This window comes from Macrobrachium nipponense, chromosome 6, assembly GCF_015104395.2.
Source record: "Macrobrachium nipponense isolate FS-2020 chromosome 6, ASM1510439v2, whole genome shotgun sequence".
NCBI classification, from domain to species: domain Eukaryota; kingdom Metazoa; phylum Arthropoda; class Malacostraca; order Decapoda; family Palaemonidae; genus Macrobrachium; species Macrobrachium nipponense.
The window spans coordinates 6,600,724-6,615,723 of NC_061108.1; the positions used below are offsets into that span (position 1 = coordinate 6,600,724).

Sequence of the window (15,000 nt, forward strand, 5' to 3'; positions counted from 1 at the left end):
CTTTAAAGGGAAACTAAAAACTAATTAATTTATGCAAGCCATTTTTTTATACTACAAAATCATAGAAAGAAAACGATGGTACCGACCGCCCGATCGGATTTGAAGAGATGAAAACATCTCTCCCCCTCCCCGACACCAAACCGTTATCTAACGGTATGTGATACCGCGCATGCGCGATGCTGCTGAGCCGCATGTAACTGTTTTTAACATCGCCCTGTACCATAACATGACGGCTCGGGTCGAAGTCTCCTAGGAAACCTGTGTTTCAGGTTTTTTTTTTTGGGCTTATTTTTTTTTTCTTTTATTCAAGAAATACAGCTTATCTTTGTCATCTGTGGCTGAATATTATATAAGGGACTTTTCAGAGTCTTATGCTTCATTTTTCTTTTGGATAATAATAACAATAAAAATTATTGTTGTTTATTTTTTGGTCGATCACAGTCATCCTATTCGATTGGGTGGTTTTTATAGTGTGGGGTTCCTGGTTGCTTCCTGCCTCCTTAGAGGAGTCCATCACTTTTCTGACTATTTTCCCTGTTTCCAGAAGCACACACTTCTACACGAGTCCTGGAGCTACTTCGGCATTTACTAGTTTTTCCAGGTTATTTTTCCAGGGATCTTGGGATCGTGTCTCGTGTCTCTGTATGTCCCATATCCTTCTTATTTCAATTTTTAGGTCATGATACTTATAATGTTTATCTCTCTTTGTCATCTAATTATTATTATTATTATTATTATTATTATTATTATTATTATTATTATTATTAAGAAGGACGGCAGCATTTTATATTAGATATATTAAGTTTCTAATGACTATGCAGGCCTCATTCATAGGTGTGCCAGCTCTTGTGAACCTTTGGCTCGAATATTCCTGTTCTAGGCATTCATAGACATATGTGTGTATATTTCAAGTGTTATAAATACTCTAGCAGATAGTACTACGTACACATACGAATGAGTTGCGGGAAAAAAAAAAAAATCTAGCGAGAGTTGTACAAACGACTCATATTTTCACTTTCCGTTCGTCAGTAGCACAGCATCGGCAGCCGATGACGTACCTCGAATTAAAAAGCCCTAATTGTTATAATGAAACACGGAATCTTACTATTTTCCTCTCTTTTAATTTCACTCATGACAATCGACGGCTCACTGTCGTGACAGTGACTTGCAATTTGGCCTGTGTGTGTGGATTTCGCTAAAAGTGCACGACAATTTTATTGTGTTTCTTCTGAAACCGTGACATTGACAGAGCAAATGCACCTTTTTTTTTTCTTAATCTCGGGTGACTTTCATTAAAAAAGAAAGTTTTGGCGGGGTCTAATTTTGGTGGGGTCTGATTTCTTACCTTTATGCACGAAACGAACTTTGTGTGCTATGGGGATTTCTATAGCAGTGTGACGTACGACGTGAATTTGAGGATTTTCAGAGGTGAAATTATTATTATTATTATTATTATTATTATTATTATTATTATTATTATTATTATTATTATTATTATTGCCGATAGACTTCGCAGCTGGTTTCATTGTTGTGATATACGAAGCGCTAGTTCAAAGTGATTATGATACAAGAAAACGGTTACTGATTTTGTTTTAGCTTAAATGTTTATGTCTCTGAATAATAATAATAATAATAATAATAATAATAATAATAATAATAATAATATTATTATTATTATTATTATTATTATTATTATTATTATTATTATTATTATTATTATTATTATCATCATTGACCTCTCGTAAACGTCATGGCTTAAAAAACGTTTATACATGAAATAAATTGTGCTATGCTTCATCTCCTTCAAAATTTGAGTTGGAATTTCACGGACAGATCGGGCGCCTACAAAATATAAATTAAAAAAAAAATAAGTAAATAAATAAATAAAACATTTTCTTATTAGATATATTTGTATCATGCGGTATACTTAATCCTTTCAAAGATATCCTAGCAGCCTTTTTTTTTAGCACGGACTCGAAGAAGGCGAGAGAAAGAAAGAGAAGACGGTGAGGGACCTCTCTCAAAATACAAGGAAGGTTATTAGGGTCAGGGTAAACAGAAGACGGAGGTGAATCCCGGAGTTTGGCAGAAGAAGGGAAGAATCTCACTTGAGCCGTGTAATCCGAGGATTGTAGATGCCTATAATAACGAGAAGAGAGAGAGAGAGAGAGAGAGAGAGAGAGAGAGAGAGAGAGAGAGAGAGAGCAAATTAAAGTATTGTGATAGATAATTAAGTCAATTAAAATATTTTACGATATCTTAAATGTAAGACATTTCGTAAAATACTCGTATGAGTACTAGTGTATCCATATATCTGCTTAGTTGTTCAGCGATTTTTTTTATTTCTCTCTCTCTCTCTCTCTCTCTCTCTCTCTCTCTCTCTCTCTCTCTCTCTCTCTAACGCACACAGATTCAAATACACCTACCATACAATAAGCACGTATCAAAGATATAGCTCAAATCAAATTAAAAATAATTTAAAATGATGTTTCAACGATCATGCTGTCATCACATCTAGCTGACTGCCAACTTTTTCTATTCGTTGTCTAAAAAATTGTGAAAATCTCAATATTGATCCGAAGCCTAATAAGACTACAAGTGTTTTTTCTTGCTTCGTTCAATAAAGGATTCGTCAAGGACATAATATACAGTCTACGTAGCGATCAACAGGTTCTAGTTTGGACTGCTGTTATGATTCATCGGTAGAACCAGAAATGTTATGCTAGCGCTCGGATATCTTAAGTATGTGGTTCTCCGTTGGGGTGGCGGGTGGGTGGCGCAGTGCCATCAGCAGTGCAAATCATGCGGCGCACTGTTGGCATTACTTAAGGTTCTTTGCAGCGTCCCTACGGCCCCTAGCTGCAACCCTTTCATTCCTTATACTCTCCTACACCCTTTCCTAAAAAATTTGTTTCATAGAGCAACTGCTTTGAGGTTTTCCTCCTGTTACAGCTTTCAAACCCCCTTATTACTCTTAGTTTGCCTTTCAGCGCGGAATAAATAACCTCGTAGGACCCAGCACTTGGCTTTGGCCTTAGTTTTATATTCTAATTCCAGTTACAATTATGGGGTTGAAATTTTCATTTAAAAAAAAACAGTCCAATATACTCTGTATTACTTTTAAAAAACAGTCCAATGTACTCTGTATTACTTTTTAAAAAACAGTCCAATATAGTATGTATTACTCTTTAAAAGAAAATAGACAAATATAGTCTGTATTACTTTTTAAAAAAAACTCTTCAATATAGTATGTATTACTTAAAAAAAAAGTCCAATATAATCTGTATTACTGGTGTGTTACGGGAACTAGATTAAGATTTACGAAGCGGAAATTAAACTAAAGCAGTTCGTATTGTTTGACAGGAACATAGTTATTCATCGCAATTACCATATTCATCGACCATAAACTCGCGTCTTCAACTCGAGGTGAGTGATGCAAAACAAGAAAGTCTCTTGTTGAAAATACAGGCTAGGAGACGCTGACACCAACCATTTGTATCTACGACTCCTAAACAACCCTTTGCGTACGCAGCTTTGAATTTTGGTGATTTCGGTAGTCTTGAGTCACCGAGCTTAGATCTCTCTCTCTCTCTCTCTTCTCTCTCTCTCTCTCTCTCTCTCAGAAGAAGAATATTTGACCCTTGCCAATGCCACGCCAACAACCAACTCTGTTTTAGTTTCATGGGTACCGTTCTCTCTTCTCTCCCTCTCATCTCGTCTCTCTCTCTTCTCTCTCTCAGAAGAAGAAGAAGAAATATTTGACCCTTGCCAATGCCTCGCCAACAATCAACTCGGTTTTAGTTTCATGGTACCTTCTCTCTCTCTCTCTCTCTCTCTCTCTCTCTCTCGAAGAAGAAGAAGAAGAAGAAGAAGAAGAAGAAGAATATTTGACCCTTGCCAATGCCTCGCCAACAACCAACTCGGTTTTAGCTTCACGAGACCCGATTTCATTCACTGAGTTAGGAGATAAATTTCACGTAAAATCACTTTTAATTCATCTGACCAAACAGACAAACTCCTTGGAAGGAAAACATTTACTCATTGTGTTCTTAGCTGTTTGTGCTTAGAGCACCTTTTCTAAGCATCGAATTCTGGATTGTGTTTAGTTGCTACGCAATGACAGAGTTATAAATTTCGGAGACATTTTATATCACGAGAAAAATATAGCGAGTCGGTCAATCAGTGTACAAACCGTTGTAAAAAATAAAGCCAGTTGAAATTTTTGTTTCATCTCTATTATTTGTAATTGCAATTTTTTATTTTCATTTTATTTTATTTATTTATTTATTTATTTACTTTTGCTAAATTCTGTACGAAATCTTCAACATCTCCATTTCTATAACTACTGATGTATGGATGCTTGAGCCATGAGCAAAAAACTGAGAGAGAGAGAGAGAGAGAGAGAGAGAGAGAGAGAGAGAGAGAGATATGAAACCTTTCCATTTTCAAACCGTTTTGAAATATCGCTAGCCCAAACTTTCCCTTTTTTTCTCTCTTTTTTTTTACAAGTTTATGACCATCTTTTCCATAACCACTGACTTAAACTCGTAAGCCATAGGAACCACGAAACAGTCATGCGTAAATCTCCACTTCTTTAGGAACATTTCTCCCAAGAATCGGCAAAAAAAAAAAAAAAAAAAAAATTCTTTCATAGAAATCTATTCTATTTTTAGCAACTTTCGTGTTCTACCTGATCCGATACACATTCATTAAACCTTCCATTCATCACATGCAACTCTCAACATGCAATATTTTTTTTTAGCTTGTCTTTGTTCAAAGGAATTTAACACAATTTCTCTAAAGATGGCTTTTGTATTTCAATACTTCTCACGTCTTCTTGTACAGTCAGTGATATAGATTTTAAAAGACGCATTAAATTCTATTAAGTTTTTTGTATATGTAATATTTCTTTCAGGTTGATTTACTTATTTACATCAAAATATGGCTCTGAAGTTCAATTTAACCCTGATCAGTAATTATGGCAAAATGTGGCACCAAAGTTATATGTAACCTTCATGAATAATTACTTCAAAATATGGCAACTAAGTTGAAATGTAACCCTGGTCTGTAATTATGGCAAATTATGGCACCGACCTTGATGAATAATTATGGCAAAATATGGCACCAAAGTTACTGTCACCCTGATCAGTAATTATGGCAAAATATGGCACCAACCTTGGCGAATAATTATGGCAAAATATGGCACTAAAGTTACTGTCACCCTGATCAGTAATTATGGCAAAATATAGCCCCAACCTTGGCGAATAATTATGGCAAAATATGGCACCAACCTTGGCGAATAATTATGGCAAAATATGGCATAAAGTTACTGTCACCCTGATCAGTAATTATGGCAAAATATAGCCCCAACCTTGACGAATAATTATGGTAAAATATGGCGCTAAAGTTACAGTCACCCTGATCAGTAATTGTGGCAAAATATGGCACCTAAGTTAAATGCAACCCTAATCAGTAACTTTCGAAAAATCGAAAATGCTCAGTCTTTTTTCAACTTTAGTTTGACCTTTGACCTTCAACTCGTTTTCCTCACAGTGCGTTGACCTCGGTAACCCGATGGGATCTTTCTACTGTGGTCATGTTCCAAACCTTATCATTTTACCTTACCGTGACCTTAATATGAGAGTTATCAAGGCTGGGACAGTAATTTAAATACTTTCATTTTCAGTTCTAAATGATGAGAAATGGGCTATTATTTAGTTTTTTCTTTTGTTTATTTTTAAAATAATTTTTTCTTTAGTCCTGAATAATAAGAAATGAGCTATAAATTTTGTTTTTTGTTTTGTTTGTTTAAAATAATTTTTTCTTTAGTCCTGAATGATAAGAAATGAGCGTTGAATTATTTTTTTAAAATAATGTTTTCTTCATAATTTAGCTTGTTTTTGTTTATTTTTTTAAATAAATGTTTTCTTTAGTTCTGATTGATAAGAAATGGGCTTTTATTTAATTTTGTTTATTTATGAATAATGTTTTTTTTGTAATTTACTTTTTTGTTTGTTCATTTTTTAAATAAATGTTTTCTTTAGTTCTGAATGATAAGAAACGTGTTATAATTCGGTTTCGTTTTGAGCTTATTTTCAATATGATTTCGAGACCATGAAACATCTGAAAGTACTTCGTCTTAAATAAACACCGCCAGCATTGACTCTTGAAACTCCATCTGAGCATTCCGCACCCGTCAATGTTACTACTCCACAGTGCAGGCACATCGACGATGATCGTAGCTTGCTTGCAAGCACACGAATACAGTTGAAACGCCTCCAAGCACTATACAACTCTCGACAGCTGAGGGTTTCGTCAGCAAGATGTTGCGATGTTGTCAGTCAACTTCATTGCGAATTTATTCGGTTTAAATTGGTTCGATTTTGATAGTATAGCATTAATAGTATGCGTGTTCTCCCGGAAACTCGATTTTAGGCCTGTATGGTTCCTCCCTCTCCCCATTTTATTTTTTATTTATTTATGATTTTTTTGTAGTTTTAGAGAGTCATCGCACCAACAAGGAAAGTATGACATCCACGCATTTCCTTAAAAAGTCTTACTGCATCATAGGAAAACGTCATCATCTTGGCAACCGTCCCCCACCCCCCCCCCCCTCCCCCCTCTCTCTCTCTCTCTCTCCTCTCTCTCTGAGATAATTGTTCTGACGGAAGTAATTTTAGCATATATATATATATATATATAATATATATATATATATATATATATATATATATATATATATATATATATATATATATATATTACACATGTTATTATATATATATATATATATATATATATATATATATATATAATATATATATATATATAGTTATGTATATATATATATATATTCCATTGACAGACTTTTGTAAACAAGGTAACATTGTTCGAAAAACCCCATTGTAAAAAATCACTAGAGAGAGAGAGAGAGAGAGAGAGAGAGAGAGAGAGAGAGAGAGAGAGAGAGAGAGAGAGAGAGTTGCTATAACCATACACGTAGCAGATCACATGTGTTGAATGACGTATCAGAGGAATGTAAACATATGAAAGAACTTTAAACATATGAAAGGACTTTAGACTTATCAAATGATTTTAGACATTTTACAGGACTTTAGACATATCGATCGGAGTTTAGACATCTCCATGACATGCCTAAGGAATGTAGATGTATGAAACGACTTTAGACATTTCAAAGGATTCTAGACACATCAAATATATGTCTAAAACAAATCTTAACAAATGACGTGAGACGTACTGAAAGGAATTTAGACATCCTCATGACGTATCAAAGGAATGTAGACATAAGAAACAATTTTAGACATATAGACTTATCAAATGACTTCAGACATGAGGAAGGACTTTATAGACTTATCAAAGGAATGTAGACATAAGAAACAATTTTAGACATATAGACTTATCAAATGACTTTAGACATGAGAAAGGACTTTAGACGCATCGAGACAAGTCCATGTGTACGCAGGTGTATATATATACCCTTTTCCTCTGTCGATTCGGGAAGGGTCACTGACACCCGATTATCCGGCTTTGGCCAAACAAACACGTATATACATAGTATCCCCAATGTATCACACGCTACCTCACAAGCGATTGCTTGTTTACAACTTAGTTTGTGTACGGAACTGAGATATTGCAATGTTAAATAGACACCGAATGTGAGCTGTCAAGATGAACCATTTTAATTACCTTCTCGCATTGGGAACTGTTGCACATGCCAAGGCATGACATGGGGCTCCGGATTGCATAGATCTATAAATTTTGAGGAGTGCCGTGCAAGATACACATGTTGTGCGCATTCATACATACCCAGGTGCACACACATACACACACACGCACACACATACATATATATATGTATATGTGTATGTTTGTTTGTACGTTTGTGCATTAGAATCTCTCCAAGCAAACTGGGATTTTTTTTCTCGTTGCTCTCATTATTTTTGTAATGTCTATAATTAAAAGTCATCAAGTCTCACGAGATTTGATTTTTTTTTTCTTTTTTGTAAAACTTTCCAAACGAAATCGACTCTTTAAACGAAAAGTTTCACATGATGTGCCAGTCTTGATGAAATTCATATGATGCATATACCTACGTATGAATATTGGAGTTCATGCATACACCCACGTATATATATATATATATATATATATATATATATATATATATATATATATATATATATATATATATATATATATAATATGTGTGTATGTATATATATATTTATATAATATATATATATATGTATATATATATTATATATATATATATATATATATATATATATATATATATAATAAAAGGAGCCCATAAAAACGCCAAAATATATAGATAAAATGTTATATTTCAGAGAGTGCTGTCTCCCTCTTCAGGTATCTATTATATATATATAATATATATATATATATATATATATATATAATATAATTATATATGTTATAGTGTATATTATATATATATATAATATATATATATACATATATATATGATTCACCTACCTGAAGAGGGAGACAGCAGTCTCTGAAATGTAGTATTTTCCTCTCTTATAATTTGGCGTTTTTCATGGGCTCCTTTTGTTAGATGGAATTCTGTTTTAACAGAACATTTTTACCAGTCTTTTATATATATATAATATATATATATATATATATATATATATATATATATATATATATATATATAATCACAGTGAGAGGCAAAAATCAGTACAGAGCGCTTTCGCCTTTTTGGAGCATTGTCGAGGCACCAAGAAAAAAAGAGAGAGAGAGAGAGAGAGAGAGAGAGAGAGAGAGAGAGAGAGAGAAATTATCACTGATAAATACATCTGCCCTCGGCCAGGATTGGAACAAGTGTCTTTTGTTTTAGAGTGTCAGAAGAGTTGAACTCTGTCACAATCAAAATTTTGAATTATTTTTTCATTAAAAAAAACATCCATTTTATTCTTTATTACAATACTTCCAAAATGAACAAAGAATCAGCGTATTATTTAAACACTCACTATGGGAGTTGGTCAACCTCTGTCACCTGTTCCTTAAAATTTATGCCCCGTAGGGGGTTAGTGCCGTCAGTTCTCCTCACGCTGTGCACTGAAGGTATTACTCGAGGTTCTTTGCAGTTAACCGTACCATCTACCTCTATAGCTAACAGCCCCCCCTTTCATACCTTTTACTGTACCTCCTTTCATATTCTCTCTCCTTCCATCTTACTGTCCACCCTCTCCTAACAATTGTTACCCCCAATCTCCCTTTCAGTATTGAGTGACCTCATAGGTCCCGGCGCTTGGCCTTTGGCCTAAATCTTATATTCCATTCCATTCCACGATATATATATATATATAATATAATACTATATATATTTATAATATATATATAGAGATTAGAGAGAGAGAGAGAGAGAGAGAGAGAGAGAGAGAGAGGAGGGGGGAATAGTTTGTTTTGATTTTCTTGTCGTTTTTTAAGGAGAGAGAAAAAGTGCATTATATTTCCAATTAACTTTTAGGAAATGTATTTACACGCACAGGTGATACCAGGATACCGAATCCTGTTTATTAGATATAATAAATAGACTTTACGGGTAATTTCATGTTACCTATTGATTAAGAACCCCAAGCCATAATGATATCTGTAGCATTTTGTTTTTTTTATCCAGTGAAATTCGTGTGACTACCTAATTTATAAAATTCTTTACATTCAACTTTTTCTGTCTCTAGTCGAAGGACCGTTTTCCCAACTCTCGGGACGGGGGGATTGTGGGAAAACGGTCCGTCGACCAGAGAAAAAAAAAGTAAATGGAAAAAAAAAGGATTTTGGATAATTCTTCCCCATTCCTAGGAGCTTGCCAGAAGAATAAGAGAGAAGAAGTTAGACATATTCAAGGTCTTTACAAGAAGATAAATGATCTGCAAACAATGCTTTTGATTTTAATAGAAATTGCATGTATATATATATATATATATATATTATATATATATATATATATATACATGCGTAAGTGGTGACAGTATACATGTGAAAGTGTTGACAATATAAGATGTATATATACATATATGTGTGTGTGTATGCGCGAGATATATATATATATATATATATATATATATATATATATATATATATATAGATAGATAGATAGATAGATAGTATATATAGATAGATATGATAGATAGATATAGATATATATATATATATATATATATATATATATATCTATTATATATATATATATATATATGATGATAGATAGATGATATATGATATCATAGATAAGATAGTAGATAGATAGATAGATAGATAGATAGATAGATAGATATAGATATAAATATACATATAGTTATGCATTTGCATGTTCAAGATTATGTATGTATATTCATATACACATACATATACATACAGACATACCTACATGAAGCGCTACTAAGGATGATTGCATATTCCACACCTGAGCGAACATAGGAATCAGCTGATTCATTGGAAGGTTTCCATGTGAGGTTCTGTATGCGTAAGCACACATGCATACTTGCATACTGTCATTATCTTACATGTATAACGCCATTCCTATCACAGCCATTTGCGCGCGCAAGCCTAACGTCTGACGTCATTTGATGTTAATTGCCGTTTCTCACACTTTACGAGATTTTTTAAAACTACTGAGGCTAGAGGGCTGCAAATTGGTATGTTGCTCATCCACCCTCCAATTATCAAACGTACCAAATTGCAGCCCTCTAGCTTCAGTAGTTTTTATTTTATTTAAGGTTAAAGTTAGCCGTAATCGTACTTCAGGCAGCACCATAGGTACCACTAACATAGGCCACCACCGGACCGCGGTTGAGTTTTATGGGCCGTGGCTGAGGCCACCACTGGACAGAAAACTCGCAAATTTTAACATTTTGTTCTTACGTAATGAATGTATAGTACATATCTGTGCTTATCTTCGGAGATAATTCAAAATAGATAGATATGAAGACTTGTGGAACTTTCCTAGATAGTGACCGATCCCCTCCCCAAACCCCCACCCGCTCCCCCCCCTCCCCCCCCACCCCTGCACCCACCCACCCCATACACAAGGGTTTTAACCCGGTACGTACCCGCCTTTGCAGCGTGTTTAGTACATCCCGTTGGGGATTACCTTAAAACCATAAACAAAAAACTGCCAATATCATAAAGATAACGACCCCTCAAGAAATATTAGTTCTAGATGACGACCCTCCCTAACTCCCTCCCCCCCCGCCCCCGAACCCTTGGAGGGTCATTACTATCTAGGAAATATGAAGACTTGTTAATTCGAATGTTGAGATGTTACAAGACAGCGAAGGCTAATTATTTTCTATATATTCATCTTCCTTTTGTCACTCTCCCAATCTTACGAATTTATGCGATACGAGATATCAATGTCACTAGTGTTACAGAAAATGCATAGCAATACAGTAAGTATTTTTCGAGTTGTAGTAAGAGAAAACTAAGCATTTGTCGAGTTTATAGGCGTGAGTAAACTTATCAATCTAAGGAAACTAGACTTTTTCCCATTTAATCTGAGAAAACTTAAGTATATTACACATGTAAGTCTGAGAAAACTTAATCATATTACGAATACACGTCTGAGAAGATTTAAGTATATTACGAGTATAAGTCTGAGAAAATCAAGTCTATTACGCATATAGGTCTGAGAAAACTAAGAAATTTTTTTTTTTTTCAGTTTAAATCTCTGGAAACTAAGCATTTTTCGAGTTCATGCATAAGAAAACTAAGCAGTTCTCGAATTCGAGTCTGAGATAAAAAAATAAAAAAAAAGCAGCATTTTTCAAATCTAAATAAGAGACAACGAACCATTCTTCGATTTTAATTCATACTTATACAGCAGTTTACTCTGGGTAAGTATTCGTCCAATAAGGAAACTGATTAATATATTTTTTTTCGAATAAAGTCTGTTGATGGCAATCACTAATTATATTTGTTCTCTTTTGGATTTCAAGTCTTTCAGGGGAAAACATACTAAGATTACATGTACCAGAACGCGTTAAATCTAGGTATATACTTTATGACTTTGTGATAAAATATGTAGTGCTATATCTTTTTATAAGTGTCGTCCATTACTTACCCTGAGGACCTGCATAATGGTCGATATTTTCGTAGGTCTCTAAAAACTGAACCACAGAGTCTATACTTTTTTTTCTGTCCTGCTCTATAAAACAGAGTTATGTCAACGTTAAAACCTTTTGCTGTCAGCCTCAGATTCACATTAACAGAGTCATTTAATCAGGATTGTCTTTGCCAAGTCACCCACAGACCATCTCCAGTCTCAATGACAACTGCCCCTTCACAATGTCTATAGAACCGAGTTCGCTTTTTTCCGGTCGTCGTCCAACATCTTGACCCTGAGCTCTGGAAGTCTGACTGGAAACCGACTAGATTCGACCCCACACATCAATCTCCGTCCATCCAGATGAATGTATATGTGCTAAGTCTATCGGTCCGAGACGCGATAGGTCTATAAAATAGGCCTGTTAAGTTCGCTCACGAGTCAGAACGATCCACCTGACTTGGTCTATCCGGTAGCGGCTGGTGATGTACTGATAGTAAGTCTTTCCATCTGGCTTCGTTGTCGTCGAGTTCTGATACTTTCTAAAACACATCTTCAGCGCTGACAACCCCCCCCCCCCCAGTCCTCATTAAAATCCCCTCATCTCTCTCTCTCTCTTCTCTTTTCTCTCTCTTAATGGACACGCCCTGACAGTCACGAATTCGTTTTGAAGTGAGTAAGGTACGGATTAGTCTCTATTCGGGGCTGCGATTTCGTACGAGTAAACAACTGTATCTAAAACTTGGTCATTTGAAGCACTTTAACGAGAAAAAAAATGTTTCTGTAAAGGTCTTAAAGACGAATAAACCTCTTGCTGTATAAACCAACTTGAAGAAGATCTAAATACGTTAATTTTTAAATGTATTTAACCCATTTTCTCTCATTTTTTTTCCTCATACAACGTCTTATTTTAAATTTTCGCGCAAAGTGACACATTCCTCTCGTGGTAAAAGATCGATGGTAACCTTTCACACACTTTCCCCTCAGGGTGATTTTGCTTTCTTTGAGCAAGCGCACTTTATGAATTATTTGTCATAACTGACTATGCAAATATACGTCACTGACACCCTCTATAGTGGGAAATCTCACGCCATATGACTTTCACTGATTCTTCTCTCCTCTCCTCTCCTCTTCGGTTTGGGAGGAATTTGTGGGGCCTTGCGTGAGCTTGTGTGCGTGTGTGTGCATGCATTGTAAGTGTTTATGTCTACATTAAGATTATGCAGTCTCTCATGATAAGTTTTCCTCAGTTTTTTGGAGTAGGTTAGGTCATGTTCAAGTCTTGTTCCCAGTGTTTTTTTTTTTTTTTTTTTTTGACGGAGGCAATCCTAGAATCTAGGATTTTTATACGTAAAGAGCTACAAACACACACACACACACACACACACACTTATTGGGTCAATACATACACACACCCATATATATATATATATATATATATATATATATATATATATATATATATATATATATATATATATATATATATATATATAGCACTCATACTTTTCCATTTCATGGGCATATTGTTAATAAATGAATGAATAAATATTTCCTCTCTCTCTCTCTCTCTCTCTCTCTCTCTCTCTCTCTCTCTCTCTCTCTGTTTCATTTGTACTGTGACCTACATTTTCGATTTCATTTTGCCCAAGTGTAATTGCTCGCGATTAGTCTATGATGAGGTGGAGTAACTGAAACCAGCGGGTAATTTTACCGAAAAAAATACATTTAATTGCCGTGGGAGCGATTATAGCGTACTGCTCTTACTTACACGTGAGTGGGGAAAATCCTCGCGGTGCCAATGGTGATTGATTGATTGTAGGATACCTGGCGTCACAGGTGATCCTTTGGATGAGACAGAAGAGACGTGAACTGGAAAGATTAGTAATTCTATAGAGCAATGGAGAATGTTCCCAAGGGTTCAGGAACTTCGTACTACTGCATTACATCTCAAGTCGACATTCAGAAGAAAATAATTAGCAAAACAGTGCCCAAGCTAATGAAGACATTATAAAAGTCTCGTTCTCATCAGTGACTTTGCTGAGAAATGAAAAAAGATGAAAAACGCTTTACAGCCAGATTTCAGACATATTGCAGTTCCGTCTATGCGATGCATTTAGAAAGTTTGAGTGTGTGTGGAAAGAAAGCCAGGTGTTAAAAGGGAAAGCCTCTTTTCGATCTGGCCGTCTTTTGATGTACAGACCGAATTCTGTCTTATCTGGACGTTTCTCAACAGTCGTTCATTTTGAAGAGAAACTTCACGTTCCAGATTTGATTTGATTTTCTGAAATTTAGACCGTCAAGCCAAGCACTTTGGCAATTTCACCCATTCAGCGCCCATAAGGCAGCAATGAGATTGGGTTGGAGTGCCTGGACAGCAGAAAATAAAGGAAGTGAAGTACTAAAAAAAAAAAAAAAAAAAAAAAAAAAATCTCCGTGGGAGTGTGTGCCGTCAGTACACCTAACGCGGCGCACTGTAGGCATCACTTAAGGTTCTTTGCAGTGTCTCTTTGGCACACCCTATAGCTGCAGCCCCTTTCATCCCCTTTTACTGTACCTCCTTTCATGTTCTCTTTCTTCCATCGTACATTCCACCCTCTCGTGACAATATTGTTTTATTACCAATTTCCATTTCAGCGCTGAATGACCTTACATATGCCAGCGCTTGGCTTTTGTCCTAAATTTTATATGCCAGTTCCAACATAAGGATAAAACAAAAACTACACGGTAACACTAAGAAGTAATAGTTAGAGAGGTGAGATAGCGATACTATAGGAAAGAAGCGGGAATGGAGGTCAAGTAAAAAGGCTAAAAACAAAGTGGGTGCAGAAACCTGCTGTAGGGACGCCACAAATGTCACTTTTCACCCAGTTTATAATCGAATAATCTAAGGCTTCGTGACGACT

At 35.2% G+C, this 15,000-nt stretch overlaps 1 protein-coding gene across 1 annotated transcript in view; it reads right to left on the bottom strand.

Moving 5' to 3' along the window:
- The window catches only part of LOC135216278 (mucin-2-like), a 43,660-nt gene extending 31,093 nt beyond the window's left edge, over nucleotides 1-12,567 (bottom strand). Inside the window, exon 1 of the mRNA XM_064251445.1 lies at nucleotides 12,113-12,567. Within this exon, the coding sequence (XP_064107515.1) occupies nucleotides 12,113-12,127 (15 nt within the window). The 5' untranslated portion in view covers nucleotides 12,128-12,567. The remainder of the gene's footprint in view (nucleotides 1-12,112) is intronic.
- Nucleotides 12,568-15,000: the final 2,433 nt, after the last annotated feature.